At 48.2% G+C, this 23,703-nt stretch overlaps 1 protein-coding gene across 7 annotated transcripts in view; it reads right to left on the bottom strand.

The window, feature by feature from the left end:
• Positions 1–548: 548 nt before the first annotated feature.
• MKNK1 (MAPK interacting serine/threonine kinase 1) overlaps positions 549–23,703 on the bottom strand; it is a 43,185-nt gene continuing 20,030 nt past the window's right edge. For 6 of the 7 annotated variants that reach the window (XM_046021853.1, XM_046021856.1, XM_046021866.1 and 3 more), the window contains 11 exons: positions 23,237–23,338; positions 21,033–21,130; positions 18,000–18,079; positions 16,370–16,443; positions 13,465–13,569; positions 10,256–10,311; positions 6,633–6,728; positions 4,775–4,969; positions 3,927–4,091; positions 3,088–3,131; positions 549–1,849 (listed from right to left, as the gene is read on the bottom strand). In XM_046021853.1, coding sequence (XP_045877809.1) covers positions 1,615–1,849; positions 3,088–3,131; positions 3,927–4,091; positions 4,775–4,969; positions 6,633–6,728; positions 10,256–10,311; positions 13,465–13,569; positions 16,370–16,443; positions 18,000–18,079; positions 21,033–21,130; positions 23,237–23,338 — 1,250 coding nt within the window. In that variant the 3' untranslated portion in view covers positions 549–1,614. The remainder of the gene's footprint in view (positions 1,850–3,087; positions 3,132–3,926; positions 4,092–4,774; positions 4,970–6,632; positions 6,729–10,255; positions 10,312–13,464; positions 13,570–16,369; positions 16,444–17,999; positions 18,080–21,032; positions 21,131–23,236; positions 23,339–23,703) is intronic. The other variant, XM_046021845.1, reaches the window with a different exon arrangement.

Genomic DNA, 23,703 nt, shown 5'->3' with positions numbered 1-23,703 from the left:
GAGGGTGACATGGGACAAAGCATATGGAAGCCCTTTGCATGACGAACATGACAGCTGTGGCTGTGAGGCACCATTTTTCTTTGTTCCGACTCTGGCAAGTCCTGGGCACACAACAGATCCTCAAGAAAGGCTTAGTGCTGCTCTGGACACAGGGGACCTTCATTCCTGCTTGGGCGCGTGGCTGGCCTGGGCACAGGACACACCTACTAAGGCATTTTTTTGAAGCCGGTTTGTGTGATGGTGGCTGATGTCGGTCTTCCATCTGATGGGGAGACCCTACAGGACAGAGGCTGTTTCTCACTCATCTCTGGGTCCTGCCACGGAATAGGAGACTGACAAATGTTGATGAACTTCATTCCCTCCCCTGAAAAAGAAAAGCAACGATTTCTCCTTCACCTTGTTTTAATCCAACTAGGGGCTAGATTTAGACGGTCCGGATGGGGGCACCTTCTCCCCACGGGGCTACACTCGACCCCTCTCCAGAAGGCCCGTCTCCCTCTCAGGTTTACAGGGGAAGAAAGGACCACCAGAAAGGCCACAGCTAGAATTTAAAACAGTTTTATTAAAACAAGCACATCGTGTAATAGCACTGTCGTGTTGTGTAAGTGTCCGTCTGACTTGTACAGATCCATGTTCTTAGGCAGCTGGGCACTCAGCTTCCTGGAGGCCAGATGCGTCTTCAGGCTCTCTGGCACCAGGCGGCACTTGGCTCGGACCCAGGGCTGCCGCGGTCTGGGCCCCTATCAGGCACGGAGCCCCTTCTAATTGCCCTGGACTGGTGCTGCCCTCCAGCAGACGCAGCCTCTGAGTCACTAGTCACCTTAACAGCTTAAAACCAGTTAGGATAATAGGAAACAGCTGAATAAAACCTTTCACATGCATGGTCATTCAAGGAAGAGCAAGCCATGACATGTTTTGGAAAATCCACCGGCTTGCAGTGGGAGTGTGAAGTCCCGTAGTTGCTGGAAGTGCATGGTTAAAAAAAACAAACATTTTTTTTTTTTTAAAAATGAATTAATACAGACTTCAGCAGCAATCCCAACCAAGGAAGAGGATGATGAATGAGGGACACTTTTCGGTTCTGGCAAAGATTCCGTGCTTCTCCTGCGCTGCAGACTGGAAGACTCATCTGGCCTTCTGAATGCAGAAGGCTCCTTGCCCTTTCCGGAATTGAGTGGATGGCTTTGCTCAGCCCAGGGGAGGACATCCGGAGGACAGAGGAAGGGGTTGGGGGGGGTGACAGTGCAGAGAGAGGAACAAGCCTCTGTCAACCGCCACTTCTCAGGGCTGGCTCCCTGAAGGCCAGCCCCAGCTGCTGCGCCACTGGCCGAGCCCGGGAGAGCAGGCAGGATCCTGGGTCTGCAGGGGGGTGAGCAGGTGGGCAGGAGCCCAGCAGAGAGATGTCCCTGCCGCAGGCGGTTATGCAAAGTGACAAGTGACTGCTTTCCTTTTCAAAGACAACCCCTTTGGATGGAGCTTTTTCCTTGAGGACTCTGGGTGGGAACCTCAGGGCCTTTGACAGGATGGAGCCACACAGCAGCTTCCTAGGCTTACTCGGCAGACTCTGGTCACTCCTGGGCAGGCCGTGGTTGGGGAAGCCATGGCTGGGGCGGGTCAGAGTGTGGCTGGAGTTGGGCACGGGTCCGGGTCGCTACTGCGGCCTGCCTGGGCCAAGGCCCTCCGGCGGGCCAGGCGTGACTTGCAGGGCGGGGAAAGCCTCACAGAGCAGAGGCCCTCAACCAAGGACTCAGACTCCTCTGCCAGCTCGTCTTCCTCGCGCTGAGAAAGCTGGCGGTTGAGGGCGATGGCCTCGGCCGCGAAGAGTGTCAGGTCCATCGTGCTGCTATTTCTACAGGGACGGGCAGCACAGAGCAGAGGGAAGCGGGGTCAGTGCCCTGGCTTGGCCAGCCCGCTCCCGGACCCTGGAGGCTTTTTCTGGGCTGCTCCCCCAGGGAAGTCGTTCTTGCCCAGGTTTGGAATCTGATTTCACTGAGGCTGGAATGGCTTTTAGCCTCAACTACAGTCCTTGGACTTAGGAGTTGGGACAAATGCCCCCTTCTATTCAGAGCACCCCCTCTGCGCTCCCATGCTCTGCACCCAGCTCTCCCAAAGGGCCCGGCACATGAAGCGCCCACCTGTGTATCCCCCTCTCCCATCAGGGCAGGGAGCTCCAAGAGCAAGGGCTGTGCCTTTGCGTCTGTGGCCCTGGGGCCCAGCCCAGGGCAAGCTTACAGCAGGCACTGAGGTCTGTCAAAAACATCTCGTAGGGTGGATCTAGAGAGTCAGGTAGGGCTGCCCAGGGCAGCAGCACTCCGGCTCACCCCAGTGGCAACTACAAATATGTAAGACTTCCCTGTGAAACTCCCAGCACCCTGTCATGAGGTGGCCCCCTGGCAGGGTTCCCACTGTGTGGTACCCCGGTCCTCTGGGAATAGGGCAGCGCTATTAGAAGTATGGTCTAGTGTTAAAAGGCACTAGAGTCAAACAGATCCAGGTTCAAAGTCCAACTCCCCAAGGCAACTGTGCAGCCCTGAGGGAGAAACCTCAATCTCTCTATTCTTGGGTTTTCTCATCCATAAAATGGGGTAATAGGAACACCTCTCTTTTAAATTGATCATAAAGAGCATGAATAGAAGCTCTGTAAAGCTCTTAGCACAGGATCTGGCACGTTGTATACATTTACTATAGAGCGGCCATTACTATTACTGTCTAGGGGTGACGGGACAATTGGTCCAGCTGCCTCAGAGCGACCCCTCCTGCCACAGACACCAACCCGCAGCAGCAGAGGGAACCTTGGGGTAAATAACCTACAGATAAGGTCTTTGGGCTATAAATGGTGATTTCTAGTTAGATGCAAGCGGATATAGAAACAGTTTTTTTCTCCTGCAAACAGCACCTGAGGGGTCTTGAAGGAGCGAGAGGGGAGGGGCCGTGCTGAGAAGGCAGGCTGGGGAGCCCCTTCAGGAGGATGATACCTGAGCCGAGAGTTAGGCTTCCTGTCCCCACCTCCACCCTAGTGTGGCTGAGAGTTTGAGGGAAAGTCAAAGCCAAAGAAAGAAGGGCATCAGGTGTGGTTGGAGCATTTACCTCTGGAGGACTTGCGGCGTGGGGAGTCCCCTTTCTGGAGCTTGCTAGAATGGGAAGGACAGATGTGGGGGTAAGCACTGCTCCCTCCTTTAGGAGCTGCCCAACCCATACCAGTGCAGAGTGGATAGCCTACTAGAGATTCCTGGCCCAGCACAGACACTTGGCCAAGTTGCCTGCAGGGTCAGACCCTCCAAGGAGAGAGCAAGAAAGGACAGTTTGAGCCCAGCTGACTCTGCCAGGAGACTCACTCCCTTTGCCTGGCAAAGTCTTCTTTATCCTCTGAGACCCAGCTCGAGGGTCACTTCTGAGAAGCATTCATTCTCCCACCCCTGCCACCTCTCTACCCCGTCCAAGCAGAGGTGGAATCTCATCCTTTTGTGCCCCTAGCACTTTTTTGGGTCCCCCACTGTAACATGGGGCTGGCAACGTTTGTTTCCTTCCACCGGAAGGGCCACTGAGGCTGGCTAGGGCCTGGCAGACCAATGACACAGGCCCCAAATGCCACTACCAGGCTGCTTTCAAGACTATGTGCCTCTGCCAATGGTAGGATGCATGTGCCAAATCCCCCAGAGGCCTCTGTTCATTCCTGAGCAGCATGGGTCAGTTAGAAGTCTAGTCCTAGGCCAAGGTTAGTGCCACGTCTATGACCCGTAAGCGGATCCTTCAGGGGCTACGTCAGTGGCCAATTCACTCTACATGGGCAGGGACTGAAGCTGGTCTCCCTCCAGCTGAGGTCAGCCCCCTGGGCTGCTGTCCAGTACTTGCTACTCTAAAAGCTTCCTCCCCACCATGCTGCAGGCCTGGGGAGGTGGACTGCGGCCCCTCCCTGGGTTACTCACCCCCTGCACCCAGGGGTGCTGCAGAACTTGGGCAGCACTCAGTCTCTGCTTTGCATCTCGAACCAGGAGCTTAGAGATGAGGTCTTTGGCCTCGCTGGAGATGTGTGCCCAGTCCTTGTCAGGAAACTCATACTTGCCTTCCTGGATGCTCTCGAACAGTTTGTTCTAGGTAAAGAAGATTCCTCCTGAAGCCACACTACCACGGAATAAGCAGAATGTACCTGCCATTGATTTGGTCACCCTGGGTCCCCTTGGCTTCAGCTGGAGCTACAGCTCATAGCTTGGGGATGCCAGAGGCCAGGGCCCTCCCCAGCTCCCTACTCCCTACCAAGTCATCAGATCACACAGGATGCCCGTCGGGCAGGGATGGCTATGCTACTTGGAGGGTGGGTGACACGTGGCAAAGGCCAACTAGGGAACATAGATCCAATTCCTCAGCCCTTTACACGGGGCCCCCACAAATGGGCCCCTGGCATCCTGTAAGGTTTCAGCTGCCCCTACCACCAACCTTACACTTCTACTCCTCTTCCTTGTACCCATGTAGCTGTCGCACACCTCCTTGTCTTGGCTGGTGCTGCCACCCCTGCTTGGATTTCTTGGGCAAGACTCAGGTTTGCAGGTTCCACTCTAACAACTCTCCCCTGAACTCCCAGCTAAGCCTGTCTCTCTCTCAGCCTGTTGTTGGCCTTTGGACAGAAGGGGGAAGGGGCATTACGGACCCTCTTCTGGAGTAGAAACACCCCCAGCCCAGTCTTGTTGGGCATTCCCCTTAGCACACTGACCACTCCCACCCGCCCTCCCCCCACCCCCGGCAGGCCCTGTGCAGCGGGTCCCCAAGCTGCGCTCACCTGGCACACCCTGCAGACCTCTCCCCAGTCCCAGCCACAATCAGTCCCACAGTGACCTACGAAGGGGGGGTAGCCGCTCAGCATGATGTAGAGGACCACGCCCAGGCTCCACAGGTCACAGCGCTTGTCGTAAAAGGTGGCCTCATCCCTGAAGACCTCCACCACCTCCGGGGCCATGTACTCTGCAGAACCACACTGTGGGGGCCAAGGTTGGGAGGGTAAATGGCAGAGAAAGGAGAGGCTTAGTCACAGGGAGAGGAGATGGCCAAGAGCAGAACATAATGATGGCACGTGAGCAGGATGGGGCCAGAGAGCAAGGAGTTGCCAGGAAGGCTGGCCAGAGGGTTCGCCTGATACCACCAATGCACTTCGAGAAGCTGGGCTAACTGACTGACTGTAAACGGAGTCCTAGCATTCCGCACGGTCCACATGACCAGTTCCAGGTCACCTTCTTGTCTTTCCTGGTCCTTCTCCAGTAGGCTCCAGGTCAAGGAGCTGTGGGAATCTCTGCCTCAGCTCTCTGCATTCACTTCATGTACAGGGGCTTCAACGTACCAGGGGCACGGCTCTGGGAAGGGCTCTGTGGACATCTGATCCCAAAAGCAAGGAGTTCTTTTTTTTTTTTTTCTTTTTTTAAATCATAAATAGGCTCCATGCCCAGCATGGGGCTTAAATTCACAACCCTGAGGTTAGATCCGAGCTGAGATCAAGAGTCGGTGCCCCCATAAGAGAAGGAGTTCTTAAAAGTGAAGTCCTGCCAAGATTCTCTGCCAGCTTGGAGGTATAAGGAGGTAAAAGAGGTATAAGGATTCAGAATTAAGAGTCCATCCAACCTGGGAGAGCTCTTAGAACAAATCCAATCTCCCTGCTTCTCCCATTTATAGATGAGAAAACCAAGGATGAGGAAGGGGCACGTATCTGGTTCCAGCACACCAGTGGTAAAGCCAGTACATTCAGGACTTTCTCCTTCCATCCTTGCATAGAAGATGCTGATAAAAAACAAAACAAATTCTTTTTCCTCCCATCTTCCTTATTGCAGGCTTGCCAAGAGATGCCTCCCTGGCCCCCAACATACACAACTAATTAGATGGGAAGACAGGAAGTGGAGAAAGGACATTTTCCGTGGTATTGGCAATTAGAGTTAATGACTTTGAGAACAAGGTACCTCAGTGTAGTAGAAGCTAATACAGAAACATTTCTAATAATGTCAATTAGAATAAGACATGAGCATACTGAAATGCATGTCTTAAAAAAGGTTATTAGGAAAATTCACTTACAAAGCATACAAATCTCAAAAGATTCGTAATAATTATAGTACATCGGGTATGTGCAAGAGCTGTCTTAGGAAGAACAGCTCCCAGCTGCACATCTGGGCATGAAATATGAAGTGAAGGAAGCAACAGGATAACTTAGGCAAGTGATCCTACACGTAGAGAGCTGGGACCTCTCAGTTCTGGCCACAGAGAGACCTCACTCCCCCTCTCCATCACAGGGTGATGCATTGAGACCAGGGAGGGCGGGACTCAGCTGTCGTGTGCTCACGTGCAAAGGGCTGGCCTGGGATAGTGTCTGTCTTTACCTGGCTCCGGAGTCAGGGCTCAGCCTGTTCCAAGATACAAATTGTCTCATCACTGGCAGAGGACCTGCCCTGAACAAAAAGCTCTCATGTCAGTTTCATTAGCAACTAAGCACTGACGGGGTTGGGTGGCTCACAAAGCAGGGGCCAGATGACAACTCAGGCAGAGACCCTCGGTTTTCATCCCTTAGCTCTCTGTTCTGGACTCCAGCTTTGGGTTGGGGGTACTCCAAGGGCACAGGAACCCTGAAGGAGGTGGTATGGGGGTTCAACCATACATACTGGAGTGGTCAGCTCTGGTGTGGTTATGGGGGTGCAGGAGTTGTTCAATTTCACCCCACTGCCCAAGTCAAAGTCACAGATTTTCACTGGAGACACCTGAAAAGGATAGCAAAAAGCAAAGGTTACAAATATAAGAAACCCAAGGGCAAGAGGAGACCAATGTGAGTGTGACACAGTCACTCACCATCCCTCACTCCTTCCTCTCTCACTCAATGGCTCTTGCCCATGCGGGCACACATGCACACGCACGCACGCACGCGCGCACACACACGCACACACACACACACATACACTCTCGCACGCTCTCATTCTATGGCTGCCATGCCAAAGCCCAGCTTTATCTGCCACGTCACGTTTACTCTCCTTGGGTTATCTAGAAATCACCTGAGGATTTACCCTAAGGTGTCCTCTGCCTCACACTCTTTCCTCACTTCCTAAGAGAAAATGTGCATGCTGTGTGGTGTCAGACCACTGTGCCCTTAGTAAAATGAGCAGCAAACCTACAAAACTTTTGCCCACAAATGACAAATGTCATTTGTCATTGTAGGCTGCACAATCAGAGAAGTAAGTATGTATTCCTGAAAGACTCCTGGTGGCCCATTCAGTGGGGGGCACTACCTCAGGTGGCTTGGGGTGACCAACTCATCTCTGCTTGCTCGGGACTTTGTTGGTTGCAGCCCTGAAAGCTGTGTATCCTGAGAAACCCCTCGGGCCCTAGCAAACTGGGAGGGCTGGTCACCCAAACTGGATGTTGCCCCTGAAACCATAGACAGCATGAGTCATCTCTGGAGCCGAGTGGGAGGGTACCTCGAGTGCCTGCCAGGGAACAGCCTGCATGGTGGAAGCAGCACAGTGAGCCCCTCAAACATGCTGGTTGTGGGAGTCCCATCTCAACCACCGCCCTGCTGGGGAAGCAGACCATCTCTCAACTTCCCTTCCTTCCTTCCTTCCCTCTCCCTTCCTCCTCGTTCTCTCTCTTATACCCTTCTTTTTCACTTAGTCTCTTTTTTTTATTGTGATAAAACATATATAACATAAAATAATCCACTTCAGCCATTTTTGAATGTATAATTTCGTGACACTAATTACATCCACGTTGTTGTACAACCATCCCCAGTATCTGTTTCTAAAACTTTTCCGTCATCCCAAAAGGAAACCATGAGGTAGAAACTCCTCATTCTCCCCTCTCCCCACTAATATTTCATCTATTTTCCATCTGTAAGAATTTGGCCATTTCAGATGTTTCATTAAGTGGAATCACGCAATATCTGGCTTTTTGTATCTGGCTTATTTCACTTAGCATACTGTTTTCAAGTTTCGTCCATAGTGTAGCATGGATCACAACTTCCAACTGTTGTGTGGCTGAACAATATTTCATTGTATGGGGGGACCACATTTTGTTTATCCATTTACCTGCCGATGGGCACTTGGGTTGTTTCTAGCTTTGGCTGTTGTGAATAATGCTTCCATGAACACTGATGTTCAAGTTTAAGCCTCTGTTTTCAATTCTTTTGGGTATATACATAGGTGTGGAACTGCTGAGTGGTGTGGTAATCCTGTTTAGCTTGGTGAGGAGCTGCCACACTGCTCCACCGTGGCCACATCATTTCCACCGGCAGTGGACTCCAATTTCTCCACAGCCTCATCAGCATTTGCTCTTCTTCAGTTTTTTCTTCTTTTTATAATTCTAACCATCCTAGCAGCTGTGAGGTGGTGTCTAATGAATTTTTTTAAAGATTTTATTTGAGAGAGAGACCGAGAAAGAGAGAGAGAGCATGAGCGGGGGGGAGGGGCAGAGGGAGAAGCAGACTTCCGGCTGAGTGGGGAGCCCAATGTAGGACTTAATCCCAGGACCCTGGGATCATGACTTGAGCCAAAGGCAGATGCTTAACCGACTCAGCCACCCAGGTGCCCCTAATGGTGATCAACAATATCCCTAATGACCAAGGATGTTGAGCATCTTTTCATATGCTATTGGTCATTTGTATACTTTTTTGGGGGAAATGTCTATCCAAGTTCTTTGCCCATTTTTATTTTTTTTTTACGATTTTATTTATTTGACAGAAAGAGACACAGCAAGAGAGGGAACACAAGCAGGGGGGTTGGGAGAGAGAGAAGCAGGCTTCCCGCTGAGCAGGGAGCCCAATGTGTGGCTGGATTCCAGGACCCAGATGTGGGTCTTGGACCCTGGGATCATGACCTAAAGGCAGCCGCTTAACGACTGAGTCACCCAGGAGCCCATTTTGCCCATTTTAAAAACTGGCTTGTCTTTTTGATGTTGAGTTTTAGAAGTTCTTTATATTTTGGATATTAAACCTCTATTACATATATGCTTTGCAAATACTTTCTCCCATTCTGTGGCTTATCTTTTCATTTCCTGGATAATGTCTTTTGATGCTTGGTTGCTCTTAGTTTTAGTTTTTCAACCACAGAAAAGGGGCAGTAAACCTGAGCCAATAAGATCAAATGAAAGGACAAAAGCCATAAAAGCATCTTGTGAACTGGAGGCAAGAGAGAAGATCAGAGTGTCTGTGGAGTTCTGGCGTCAGACTATGTCAGTTTTAATCTGTACCCTATTACTTATCAGCTGAGGGCCTTTGGGCAGGCTTCTTAATCTACCTGAGCTTCACTTCTGTCATCCATAAAATGAGAATAGTAATAGTACCTACCTCAAGAGATTTTATAAATACTTAATAAAATAAGTATAAGTGCCTGGTACAATGTAAGCACTCAAGAAATGTTAACTATAATTATTATTAATAATCATAACGATAATGGTGACAAATTATAAAGTCTTATAATAAGCCAGAGCCACTGACAGGAAGTCACAAGATCTTATTTGAGCTAATGAATTACTACTCTCCACAAAAGAGCTGTAAGGAGCAGCTGACACATTCGCTTGCAGACGTTTCTGTTTATGGGCTGTCCCTTAATTCAGACCGACAGGGTGTGTTCATATACACACGCCGTGTACGTACACACACAGCCAGCAGAACCACCAGGGCCTCAAACCCTCCAAACAAACACAGAGCTTGTCAAATTCTTATATGCTTATGGAAGTACGGACACTTCCATTTAGTAGGAGGTTAAGGTAAAGTTTACAATAGGTTGCATCTATTTAACACCCAGTATCCATGTTTGCTTTTTAATGGGCACCTTTGGAAATAAAAATGGAAACAAGAACCCCTTTTCAGGAACTTGCTTCCTAATTATTATGTCAAGTGCTAGGCACCAGCTGGCATATATGCCATAGCATAAACATCTTTTTTAGGCAAAGAGTCACTTCACAGAAGACTGAGTTGTTGTCTATGACTCACACCAACTGCTCAACAGACAGGTGCACTGGGCTAGAAAACATTCGTTTTGTGCAGTTCTCATGTATATTACAAACTCTCAGGTGTAAGCCAATCACACTGTTGATAAAGAGCAAAGGAGAGACAGGGATTAACCCGATTTGGAATGCGGAAACACTACACGTCCGGTCTGACATTCTCATGTGTCCATAATAATCAGGGCAGGTTGGTATCTGCAGCTGGGAGAGCTGCTAACGACCGAACTGAAAGTAGAGGCAGCTTCCCCACCTCGGTGTGAACTGTGAGCCCCAATAAGTGAGCCTTAAGTACCTTTTCTGGAGACTCACACAATATATTTTCTGGCTTCAGATCGCGGTGAGCGATGCCTGAAATGACAGAGAGCAAAGAAATGGTTAACGTACACACATAATTATCAAACATTCCACACACAATTAATTTTTTCCAAATGCTGTTGTTCGCAGATTAATTCCCAATTATGGTACATTAAAAAATCAACGAGCTGCAGGAGGCAGAAGTTACCAGAGACGAACCAAAAACACAGTTGATTCTGCAAGTTCTTTTGAAGCCGAAGCTTTGCAAATCAGGCAGGAATAAGAAGGGGGCTAAATGAATCCCAGCTAGGTCGGCCTCTCAGCACTGCAGTGACAACCAAGAATAAGAAGCCTAATATGAAACAGAGCCAAGAGCCCTGCCAAAGGCCATGCTTGGAACTGCAATGCAGAAATAATCAGTGCCTTGTTTAAGAGCATCTCAGGGGGCTGACGCTGCTCTACCTCATTTCTTCTTGTGTGGTCGACTTAGAAAAAAAAAATGATTCTCTAGGTGAGACTCCCTGCATGTTCAGAGGACCAAGCGTTAGTTAACAAATCTTCCAAAGCTTGTCCAATCCCCTTCGCACCTGCTCTGCATTTCCAAGACAGTCCTGTCGGAAGCACAGCAAGGACTGCTTTGGCTTGAGGGTGCTGTTCTTAAGAGACACCTCCCTCCACTGCATTCTGACAAGACCTCCTAAAGGAGCCCGCAGATGGCAGCTTACTCCATGAGGGGTTAAAAGCTGGTAACCTGGCCAAGAAGGCCCCTGGGGGGCAAACCACCTTCTGACCAAAGACAGGGACAGAGAACCAACTCATAAAGTGTGGTGGACACTGGCACTCCATCCCTCTTGCCTCCTGCAGAATGCACAGTGCAGGGACCAAGAGGCCGGAAGGTTGAGCAAGAACCAAACAGCTAGTGCTCAGAAGTCCTACAAAGTAGCATAATTTTCATGAAGTCACAGGGAAAAGCAGAACCTGCTTTCCTAAAACTCCCTCGATGACCAACTTCTCAGGCCTGCCTCCGATTCCCCACCAGGAGGCACTTCGCCAGGGAGGGAAAACCTGAGCTCCAACAGGCTAAGTAACTTCATCAGTCACCTAATTGAGTAAGAACCCAGAGCAACTCAGTCCAGGCTGTACAAATTGAGTCGGGCTGCAGCCTGCTGCACTAAAAGTGAAAGATATTTTCCATTACAGCAAGTGCTCCCACAGAAGGATCATGAGCCACACATGGAGACTTGCTCTCCAAATAGGTGCCGATGGCCCAGTCGTCCCCCAGCCTGAGAACTGAGTGCCATGCCGGGATAATGGGCCTGCCTCTGTGAGCACGCCGGCCATCGAGCTGCTCTGCTTCATTTCCCAGAGGTTAAGCTGCAGCGTGTCCAGTATTTAAAAGTGTGGAACTTGTTTCCAGGCTGACCCATTCCTGCCCAATCCATCTTCCCAGTGTGAAGTTATTTAGAAAACAGCGAGGTTCAGCTAGAAATTGTTTTTCATCCCAACTTCAAGTCACACAGGCACCTGGTCAGCTAGATGCTGGCAAGCACTTCAGAACTCCTAACACACACACCAGCTCTGTTCCCCTTAGTCCGCCTTCTACAAAATAAATAAATAAAAAATAAAACTGCCTCTGCCCCCCTCTAAGGTATGGGTCTTGCAAAAAGTGTGACCCAGTTTTGCAATCTGCAGAGGCAGCTTGGGGAACAGTTGTAAATCTTTGTCAAGCAGGTGTTACCTACATGCATCCTGGCTTTCAGAAACAGAACTAGTGCTATTCATCATGCTGGGGAAAGTACAGACACCCCTTCTAGGAACTTTCGTCCCATGTGCAAGTCAGGCGCCCAGCACGGCCACTGTCAGCGTGCAGGTGTCCCTTTAGCAGCAGGAGGAAACAACATAGGACCAGCGAGGCTGAGCTCCCCATACACATGCCCCGCACCCCCAGCGTGCACTGTGCTGCTGGCCCAAGGTAAGACACGTGCCCACCATGCCTGCAAGTGGTCTGGAGCGCTCACAACCTATGTCCACAATGTGGAAGGGAGCAGAGCTAAGTCACCAACTATTCAATCCACCCCATCCCTCACCAGACAGAAGGCTTTATTTTAAGAGTATTAATACTAGGAATGAAAATGCTTCCTGTCTGGTGGGGGGATCAGGGCGGAGGAAGGAAGGAACACTCCTGCAGAGCTTCTATGTGCTGGGCCCTGTGCCCCAACTGTGTTATACACACATGATTCATCCACAGGCCCACACAGCTCCATAAGCGAGTGAGGACAGTGCTGCACGTGAACCAGAGCAGCACTAATTACCGCTGATGACATAATTCTCTCTCTTTTCACCCTAACTCTGGGGGTGGACATTACTACCAAGAGAGCACACAGCTGGTGAAAAGGTAATGCCAGAATTCATTTTTCCATGGCACTGCTGTAAGGCACGTTTTAAAAACGTAACTGTCAGATATATTTTTGGAAATACAAAAACAATTCGTAAAAAGATTTAATTTACTATAAAAATTCTTAAACAATCAGTCCTAGGTAAGGGACTTGTAAACTGAGTGTAAATCAGACAACAGCAGCCTGCAATTTACCATCATGATGTTTAACAGACACCTCAAACTTAACCATGTTAGTAGAAAAATGCATTTTCCATTTATCGTGAACAAGATATAAAACTAGATATATACTATCATGCTGATTTTGAAAGAGAGATAAAGGTGACATATTTTAAAAGACTAGAAAGGGGGCGCCATGGTGGCTCAGTTGGTTAAGTGCCTGACTCTTGATCTCGGCTCAAGTCTTGATCAGGGGTCCAGAGTTAAAAAAAACAAAAAAACACCAAAAACCTAGAAAAAGTAACACCCAAATATTTACACTAGAATAGTATTATGATGACGCTTGCATCCTCCTAGGACAGGAAAAGGAGATCATCCATACGCACACACTCACTCATCTTATTCATCATGAAATATACTCTTTTTTCCTACCTGCTCTTTCTCCCCTGTCCCTGCCCTTCTTAAGACTGCCACATCTGCCCACCATCCACATGGGAAGCCCAGGGCCATCCTGGCTTGCTTGCTCACCCTCATGGGTAGGGCTGCCAGGTACACCAGCTCCTGGCCTGGCTCTCTGCCTGGCCTGCCCCTCTCCATCAGTCCCCTGAGGCTGGCTGTTCTAACCCAATCACCAAGACAAAGGCTTGGTTCACCTTTGGTGTGCAGGAAGTCAAGGGCAGCAGCCACATCCCGTACCACTCGGCTGGCTTCTCGCTCATTGAAGTGCTTCTGCTTCTGGATATGGGCCAGGATGGAGCCTGGGGAGCAGAGGAGACACACAGGAATGGTCTTTTCAGGCATTGGAAAGTATAACTTCTCAGAGGTCAAGTCTGTTCAAGTTTGGGGTGGGGACAGAGCCATATTCATTCAGGACCAAGTGTAGTACCTGGCACAGACGAGGTGCCAGCACAAAAGTAGAATGAACATGGGGTGCCTGGGTGGCTCAGTTGGTTAAGTGTCTGCCTTTAGCTCAGGTCATGATCTGAGGGTCCTGGGATCGAGTACTACACTGGGCTTCTCCCTCAGCAGGGAGACTGCTTCTCCCTTCCTCTCTGCCTGCCACTCCCCTTGCTTGTGTTCTCTGTCTCTCACTATCTCTCAACATCAAATAAGTAAATAAAATATTTTAAAAAACTGGACTGAACAGAACTGGACTGCCATCTTCTGTACCTGCCCACGATGAGAAAAGGAAAAGGGAGAAAAAACAACTATATGCATGACCAAAAATATTAGTGCCATTGAGGCAGATTTGGCTTTTGAAATAAGAAAGAATTAAAGTGAATCCACATAAGGTTTGGGCAGGGGCCTCACCACAGGAACATTTCCTCTTTTGGTTCTGGTCTCAGATCCAAACAAGAGCACAAGCTTTCAAACAGAGGTGCCACGCCTTCAACAGATATGTAAAGGTCTAGGAAAGTCTAGAAAAAGAGGGAAAAGTGCTTTCCTTCTGACTTTCCTATTTCTTATTAATAATAGTATCATTTTGTTGGCAACGGCTAACATTTATGGAGTAGTGACTATGTGCCAGACACTATGTAATAATCTTTAAATAGGTTATCTTAGCCTCACTACAACTGTATAAAATGTACAAAATAGAGTTATCCCTGTTTTATAGATGGGGAACCTGTGGTCAAGAATGGATCAGCAACTTGCTCAAGATGACACACCAGTAAGTGGAGGCATCAGGACTTAAGCCCAGTGAGTGTGGCTTTAGAACCTGTACAGACTACCCCTCAGCTGGACATGTGGTCTGGCTGCTGGGGGCATGGGCTGCAGTAAGCCAACCACAGTCTCATCTACTGCAATCGCTCTGGCCTCAGCAGGGCTGTACTCTAAGCAATACGTTTACAGACAACCCCCAGCATTTTAAATGTAACATCTTGGTGGTGGAAGGGCAGGGGCATGAACATATGGCACAGGCATGAGCACATGGCCTGGCTCCATGCGCTCTGTGCTCACAACTGGAAGTCAGTATTTCTGGGCTGAAGGGGGTCATTTCTGCATCTTTTTTTTTTTTTTTTTAAAGATTTTGTTTATTGATTTGACAGAGAGAGAGAGAGAGAGAGATCACAAGTAGGCAGAGAGGCAAGCAGAGAGGGAAAAAGGAGGAAGCAGGCTCCCTGCTGAGCAGAAAGCCCGATGCGGGGCTTGATCCCAGGATCCTGAGATCATGACCTGAGCTGAAGGCAGAGGCTTAACCCACTGAGGCACCCAGGCGCCCTCATTTCTGCATCTTAAAAATGGCACCGGGGCGCCTGTACTCAGTCGTTTGAATGTCTGACTCCTGATTTTGGCTCAGGTCATGATCTCAGGGTTATGAGATGGAGCTCTGTTTTCAGCTGGGAGTCTGCTTGAGTTTCTCTCTCTCCCTCTGCCCCTTCCCCACTTGCTCTCTCTCAAATAAATAAATCTTTTTAAAAAATGGCACAAATTTACTTATTGCTGGTTTTTGGCATGGGGAAGGGATGACAGATCTTTCACTTGCCAGATTAAACAATGAAAGGATCCCAGCATGCTAGGGATCATTCCCAGATAATCGGCTCCTGGCTAGGTCTCACATTTGCTTTACTGTAGTGAGTCTTTTGCTTCCAAATTTATTAAAAGGGCAGATAGACAGTAATAGCTACCTACTTCTAAGATAGCCTTCGGCATACCCAATAGTTTTAACAATATTAGTAGCTGACATTTATTGAACCCTTAGTGCCCATGGGGCACTTTGCCAAGCATTTCATTTAAATGACCTCACTGAATCTTCAGAGCTATCGAAAAAGGTAGGTGCTATTATGATCCCTATTTTATAGATGAAAACACTGTTTAGAAATGTTATGTGACTTGCCCAAGGTCACACAACTAGAAAGTGATGGAGCTACACTTAAATCCAGCTTTGCTAGTTTCTAGAGCATGCTCCCTTAACCACCTAACCCTTCCATGTGGCCCTCTACTCAGCTCCGGATATCCTCTCTAACCTGCACCCTGCAAATCTATCCTTGGGCTGGGTGAGTGACGGTGAGGGCAAGGGCTGTTTAACCCCTTCTCTGAGTCAGGAAAACAACTTCAGTACACGTTCCAGTGATCACGTGTGTACGTGACGGCAGTAGTAGTGACAGTCAAGAGTGGCATCTTTCCATCCAAAGGACACAAATCCTCAGACCTCCTCTCTATCCTGGGTCTATGTCCTAAGTCATGGAACCTTCCTTTGCTCTGGTGAGCCTTTCTGGACCTCATTAATGTATGCAAGAGTTTCTACCCCATAATTAATTTAAATAGTGAACAGGTCAAAACAATGGATTGATAAATTGATGACTAAATGTATCTATATGAGTCCTACTACAAGGAGAAGGCATTTATAGAATGCCCACACAGGTGACATTCTAGGTTCGGCAAAATGCTAATTATCATCCTTCCCTCCGGCCTCCCTTCTCCCAAATCAAGGGCAGTTTTAAGTCCTTCATCCTTTTTATTAGCTTGACTCATTTTAGAAGTCTCTGGGATTCATGATGGATGATCACCACCCTGGGTCTTAATCAGAAGTCCAAACACATACTCAACAGTAAGTACCTCCTTGCAATTTCTCAAAGACCAAGTAAAACCTTGTGTCATCTTCAAAGAACTCAATCAGCTCCAAAATGTTCCTTAAATAGGAAAAAATAGGAGGAAAGGGAAAAAAAGGGAAATGGTATTATATATTAAAGCCCACTTACAAATATACAACGAAAAAAATATACAATGCCTTGTAGCAGGGCAGAAATCAACCTGAAATCAGAATGCTTATTAAAGACCCATGTCTGAGAAGTAGCCAATGGTGTTAGCAAGACTCAGGTCACCTTATCTTTCCATAATGTTCAGTCTCTGGTGTTTTCACCAAGTCTGTGCTGTCAAACCCCAACCCTAAAACCCACTAGGTAGAGTTATAAAAAAGTCCCGGTCACATTAAACTGAATAAAATCTGCAGCCGACTGGAAGCAATTGCGGCTAATAACACTGAATAGTAGGTGTGTGTCCTGGAGGCAAGCAGCAAATAATTACTTGCCCTCCCTCTTGCCCATAAATCACGGGGCAGTATTTACATTGCCTGGAGAAAATGGAAACATCTGTCAAATAGACTTGGGGCCTAACGTGGGCACCGCTAGACCCTAACTGCTAAGCGCTGCTTAATGAAACGGCCGCATTCCCGGCCGCCGTAGCACTTGTGGCCTTCCCCGGTGAGCACTCTCTGTCTGCCTGAGCATTACTGTGCTCTGCCAACAAGGTCGTCTTGTAACTCAGGAGGGAAGCCACCAGCCTGGATATCGGAGGTGTTGGGGGCTTTTTTTCTTTTAAAGAATGAAATAAACCAAGTAGAGGCTCTAATGCTCAACTCAGAAGCTGCAGGGCTGAAAATAAAAATCTGTCCCTCATAAAAAAATGCTGACCACTTTGGGAGATACCAGGCTTTTACTAGTGTGAAGGCGTCCAAATAAGATGACTAAAATGGCCTGATTTCAAGGAAGATTGTGGAGGCAGCGCCTGGAGTTAAATCAACAGCAGCCCCCATCCTCCAAGCTTAATGACAAAGCCATCAATACCTGGCCGCTGGCTCCCCACTGACCCTGCTGTGCAGGGAGGCAGAGGGGGAAGCAGAGTCTTAGAGGTGACCCTGATTTAAAGCCACCACGGGAGAACCACTCATTTGGAGCTGGTGGTGAGGCGGCTGAGGCAGGGCCGGAGGCCACCTCGGCCTAGTGGGCCCGAAGAGTGCTGGAGCGGGCTTCCAGAGCCTGAGTGGTGGCTGCAGATCCACTAACATGCTGGGTGCGGGACACAGCAAGTACCTGTGCTAGCTCACACTGTCCTCATCTAGTCACGAAAGCTGGGCCAGAACAGTGTGCACTGGGTAACGCTCAGTCAGCCTTGTTCCCAAGGGCACTTGAAGGAGGGAACCCCATCTTCTCCCAGCCCCTTATTCAGATGGCTCACTCTTCCAATTTGCCTGGTTGTTACTCACAGTACTTCAGTCTGAACAGAAGCAAAAGGCTCCAGCTGCATCTCCTCTCCCCACTCTTAAACATGGAAAGACAGAAGGAATCCCCTACAGTTGTGGCCAAGGCACGTGAGCTAAATGCTGCGGTCGGAGGTGGTGAGAAATGACCTTTTCTGCAGCTAAGCATCCCCCCAAGAGAAGCAGCTAGTAACCCAAGACTGCACTCACTTGTTTCCTTGACACTGATAGAGCGTCTCCACCTCTCGAAATACCCGACTCCGGCTGTGCCCTGCTTGTTTTTCGATGATCTGTGGAAAGAATAAAATCTGTTATACCCACCTGACCTTGAAACACCTCTCGGCAGGAGCCCTCTGGGCAAATGCAAGGCCCAGTTCAGCCCATGTTTGGTTTCAAGCACAAATGTGGAGTAGACCTTGGTGACACAGGCGCTGTGACTCCGCCAGCAGCACAGGAGACCGACCCGAGGCTGTCCAGCCTGGCTGAGGCCTATTTTGACTCTGGTTAAGCAAATGCTGTGGAAGTCTATGGGGACACTGAGGCAGCCAGCAAGAAGACACAGAACTACCTCTACCTGGCTCCCACCTCAAGGGCATCTCTTCCTGTCGTAAGGGTGAGATTTACAACCCCCACTGAAGGATCTTCCAGGGCTGGAGACAGAGCAGTGGGGCTGGAGGAGGCAGCAGAGAGGAACTAGAGCTCCACGACCCGGCTCAGACCCCACCTCTGCAGCTCTGTGGAGAATGCGCCCTTTGGTGGGCACTGTACTAAGTTAACTCAGGTGCACAGTCTTGGTTCTTACAACATAATCCCAAAAGACAGGAAGAGGTCAAACATTTTGCCCACAGCTTGATAAGTGGTAACAGGGTTGGCATCCAAGCCCAGAGCTGCCTTCAAAGCCCTTGCTATCCTACCCCTATCTATGTTCCACCCAGGTTCTTTCAGACAACCTAGAGACATTGTCTCCCATTTATATACCTGGAGATGCTTGGCAAGCAGGAATTGAAAGCATGGGTGAGCCAACAGATGAGCAGGTGGTTTGAGCAAGGACTGGCTAACTCTGTACATCTCCAAGGACCCATCAACAGCCCCAGACCATTGCGAGTAGAGTCTGGGGGCAAGTGTTCTGCAGAGCTGGCTCTGCCTTATGGCCCCACATATGGAGTGGGCGGCACAGATGATAACACCCTTCTCCTTCGCTCCCAGACTGCTGTGTAGAATACTTTAAACCATTCCTATGTGTTGCAGCATAAACGCCCATGACCAGGTGTAATTTTCTATTCAATTCCATGTCTGGGAGTAAACCATGGTGGACCCACATTCTAAGCAGTCAGAGAAGTGTAGAACCGCGGCACAGAAGATATCTAACTTGTTCATTTACCTAGCATTTCAGATCAAAGTCAGGAAGAACCTTCTAGCAGGCAAGCTCTTCAGCAATGGCATTATTTTCTCTGCATAAGTAATGGGCTCCTGCTATCAGAGGTCAAGGAGCAGAACATGAACAATTATTTGAGGAGATTTGGAAGAAATTCAGGACCATCCTGAAGTTCCATTTCAACCCTGAGACTCTAGGATCATCATCTGGATGCCTATAGGGAAGCCATAATAAAATCAAATATTGTGAGGCCATGCTGGGTGAAGTAGCCCATCTTTAGGGAGCTTCCAAAGGACAGGAGAGATATGAGATGTGGGCTGAACTGCTCAAATCAAAGAATTACCAAGCCAGGGTTTGGTGTTTGCACCCAAAATGCCCAGGGGCACAGAGGGCCAGGTTTTCCTCTTATGATCCAAACCTGAAGAAATAGGTCTGGACAGATGCATAAATGTCCCAAACCTTTGAAAATCAACTTATATTTGTAGCTTATTACTACACTTAAGCATATTTTCAAAAATTACTTAAAATTTATACTCAAGTTTCCAAAAAGGAATTGAGGTGGTACTTTTTGTTACCATATGAAGCAAAACTCCAGCAAAAAAGGGAATGTGACTTAGCAGAAATATTCTCCTTTATTAATCCATAGCTGGGACTATGGCCAGTTGGTTAAAAGAAGAAACACTTCTTTCAGGAGCCACTTTGACTGGGTTTGCCTGTATGAGGCAGTGCTTAGACCTGAGGGCTCAGGTAGATGATATGAAATACATTTGACTTGCTTCCTTGGATTTAATGAGACCTTGTTTCTAGATCAGTGATTCCCAAACTTTGGTGGGTATAAGAATCACTGATGAACGAGGTAAAAACACGAAGACCCAGGCCCTACCCTCTATCAAGAAAACTGGATCTCTGTGCTATTAGCTCTCTAGATGATTTTGATCCATGCTGAATGTAAAGTGGCCCCCCATCAGGACTTCTCCAGCTTCAGCAAGCGTCAGAACCACTTGGAGATCTGGCTAAAATCATATTGCTGGGCCCATCTCTGGTTTCTGACTCAGTAGGTCTGGGATAGGGCCAGATATTTCATACTTCTGACAAGTTCCCAGGCAATGCTGACGCTGCTGGTGCAGGAACCACACTTTGAGAACCAGTGCTTCAGATCCATCTCTTCCTCCATATGGAGCTGGCAAACAGAAGCACAGATGGGGAGAGTGAGCCACTGCGAGGTCATGCCACAAGAAGCCACCTCTCCTGCTCCAGAGCTGAATGCTCAGCCCTCATTATGATACTGTACATCACTTTATAGCATTGTATAACTGGTAGTGTTTCTACTTCTATCAGTTCATTTTAATTTTCATCTTCATAACCACTCCACTGAAATAGGAAAGCTAGGTATTATTATCCTCATTTTAGAGAGGTGGGAACTGAGGCTTAAGGAGATTCAGCAACTGCCCAAAGTCAGGTAGTAGTTTGGTAAAACAGAGATGTGGGTATGCCTTTTCATTCCAAATCTGGTTGTCTACTCCCTGATGTTTACTCCATTTTTCAGAATAAGATACAGCAGCTTACTATCAGCCAGGTATGGTTCTAAGCACTTTACATGTATTCTATCCCCACATCAATGCTCTAAAGCTTCTATGATTACATCCATTTTACAGAGAAGGAAACTGAAGGACAGAAGTGTTAAGTAACTTGCCCAATGTTACACAGCAAGTAAAAAGAGAAACAAAGAGTTGAATCCAGTGAGTCCAGTTTCGGAGTCCTCATTTTTACTGAGTTGCCATATTGCATACTATGAAGCATATCTGGCTTAGGCCAGCTAGGAGTGACTGCGTGCAAAGTTAAGTCTGGCATCCAGAGGAGACACTCACTTTGACGGCATACTCTTTGCCATTCTGCAGGCTCACAGCACCTTGAACTTTGGCATAGGCTCCTTCTCCAAGCAATTCAGAGGTCAGCTTGTACATATCTAGAGGCGAAATGGGTGAGAGGAATAACAAGGTAAGTCATGCCTTTGCAAGCTCAGATGGAAAGAACAGCTTCTGTCACTCAGCCTCCCTGGTGCGACAGTGAGGGCACACACGGTGACTCTGTAGGGCTCAGTGACAAGGAAGACCATTAACTCTTCCCGCCATCGCAGGACTCAGTTTCTCAACAACTAGACCACATCAAAGGCATCCTGTTCCTCATTTTAGAGATGAGGTCAGTGGAAGAGTTTCAATTTGGCCCTTGTGTCCTGAGCACCTACTATGTGCCACACAACATATTAAATTCATAATAGGGACAGAGTGAGGAATAAAATATAGTTCCTGCCCTTTGACGGTCACAGTCAGGTAGGGAAGACAGACATGCAGACAAGTGACCCCAGAATAAACCAGATAGTAGTAAGTACTATCATAAAAGGACAAGACACAGGACAAAAAATAAAAAAAACAAAACAAAACAAACAGCAGAGGGAAGGAAAGGTTAAATCTGTGTAGGGAAATCATCACAGAAGGAGTGTGATTTCAATGGACATCATTACTCATTTGTGGAGCACCTGCTCTGTGCCCAGCTGTGCTTGGCACTGGTGATAAAAAGGGGAACAAAGCACTGTTTCACTGTGTACCACACAGAGAAGTGACTGGAGGTTTCTGAGAAGTTTCCAGAAGTCAGTCACAGGAAATAGGAGAACAGAAGTAGGATGCAAACGGATGCCTTGAGGTTTATAGGGTGCTGACTCAGGGTGGTTCCCACAGAGTAATAGGCTGGGATGAAAGAACATTTAGGTGACCTGCCCAAGCTCACAAATAGCACAGACTCCTTGAGCCCCTTTCAAAGGAAGCCACAGCTCCATCATGGTCTCTGTCAAGCTGACCTCTTCCTCCCCTGACCTCCACTCTTCAGTTCTTCCCTCTTGAGGCAGCCCAGCATTTAAACCCACAGGGTGAGCAAAACACTTTTAAACCATGAAATTAGATTTTATCACTCCTAGCGTGAAGGCCCATAATTGCACAAGCCACCCTCGAATAACAGGAAATACTCTCATGTTCACAGAAATAGCAAAACTTGTTGATTTGGAAACTCCTCTGAAAATCTCAAGACTTTTGTCCATCCCTCCATTCCACCCCTTTACACATATATCTACTGTTTAAGTTAAAGACAAACAAAGGGACAAACTCTACTCTAATTACCTTCTTGGGTCCTGTAGCTGTTTATAAACGTGCACACTGTTGTTTCTAAGTGCTTTAAATGACATGCATCTCCGGCAATGGACACTTTGGTATTAGCCTTTTGTGCACCTCAAGATAGGTTGGTGGTTGGAAGCCCAATATCCCTGATTCATAAAGGGCTTGTTACCAGAACCACTGTACAAAACAACTGATTCACTAGTCTATCTGAGATGTTGCAAAGAGGGACCATGAGGGGACGCTCTTTTAGGTCTCACCGTGAAAGAAACACCATAGGTGAAGGGGGCACTGTCACTCCTGGAGTAGCTACTGACGCTTTCAGTCCCTTGCAGAAGTATATGATGATTCACTTCATGCCATTGCATGCCCAGCAATGACAGGACCAGCGCTGAGCCGGTGCCTCCCACAGTGTTCAAAATCTTTGATGATCCAACATCGTATCCCCTGAACACAGCATGCGCTCTTAAAGTTGAGTCAAACTCATACAGCACAAGTACCTGTGGTTTCTCGAGGTCAAATCCTCTGTTTTTAGAAGACTTAACTTTCACTTGGAGCTGTGGCCTTGGTGTTTCTCTCATCCTTTTACATGGTCGTTCTACCTCTCAGCAGCCCCTCCAGGAACAGTCAGGGCAAAGAGCACATCAGAAAAGAGCCGAAATGCACCAAGCAATCTCACTCCATATACAAATCTGATGGATCGGTCTTTCTAACCCCTGAACAGATGCTGAAACCGTTCAGACCGTACCATCTGAGAGCTGTCATCCCACCTTTCACCCCTGTCACACAGATTAGCACAAGCTGACTCTCAGATGACACATGCTCAGAGCTAGACCTGTGGGCTACCTGGATGCTCCTCCCACGCTCGAGGAGCCACAGGCCCAGATCTGAGGAGTCATGGGACCAACCTTCAAATTTCCCTGGTAAGGAGTCAGTGGCCCGGGCCTTCCGCTTCTTCTTTTTCCTCTTGTCACCCTCTGCGATGGGAAGGGGTTCACTGCTGCCCATCTCTGGGAGAAAAGAGAGGTAAGGGAAATATCACTATACTGATCAAGGCATAAGTTCACCCAGAAGCAGGGGGACCCAGAAGCTTTACACTGATGGTTTTTAAATATCTGTGAGGACTATTGATTTGTTTGACCCAGGAGGCAAAACTAAAGGCAAAGCCATTATTGGAGATCATTAACTGTGGAAAGGAACTCAGACAGACAGGCTAGATTAAAAGAGGATAGCAGAGCCTGCTTTAACCAAGCTCATTAGCACATGGATTTAGATCTGCCACCAGTTAAACTGTAGTTCCCAACAAAAACAATGAATCCATAAGCCGAATCCCACCTGTGACATCCTCCTGCCTCAGCGCCAGAAAGGCAGGGCC

The sequence above is a fragment of the Meles meles genome, chromosome 1 (genome assembly GCF_922984935.1).
Source record: "Meles meles chromosome 1, mMelMel3.1 paternal haplotype, whole genome shotgun sequence".
Taxonomy (NCBI): domain Eukaryota; kingdom Metazoa; phylum Chordata; class Mammalia; order Carnivora; family Mustelidae; genus Meles; species Meles meles.
The sequence above is the reverse complement of the archived record's forward strand: the minus strand, read 5'-3'. Positions and strand labels throughout refer to the sequence as shown.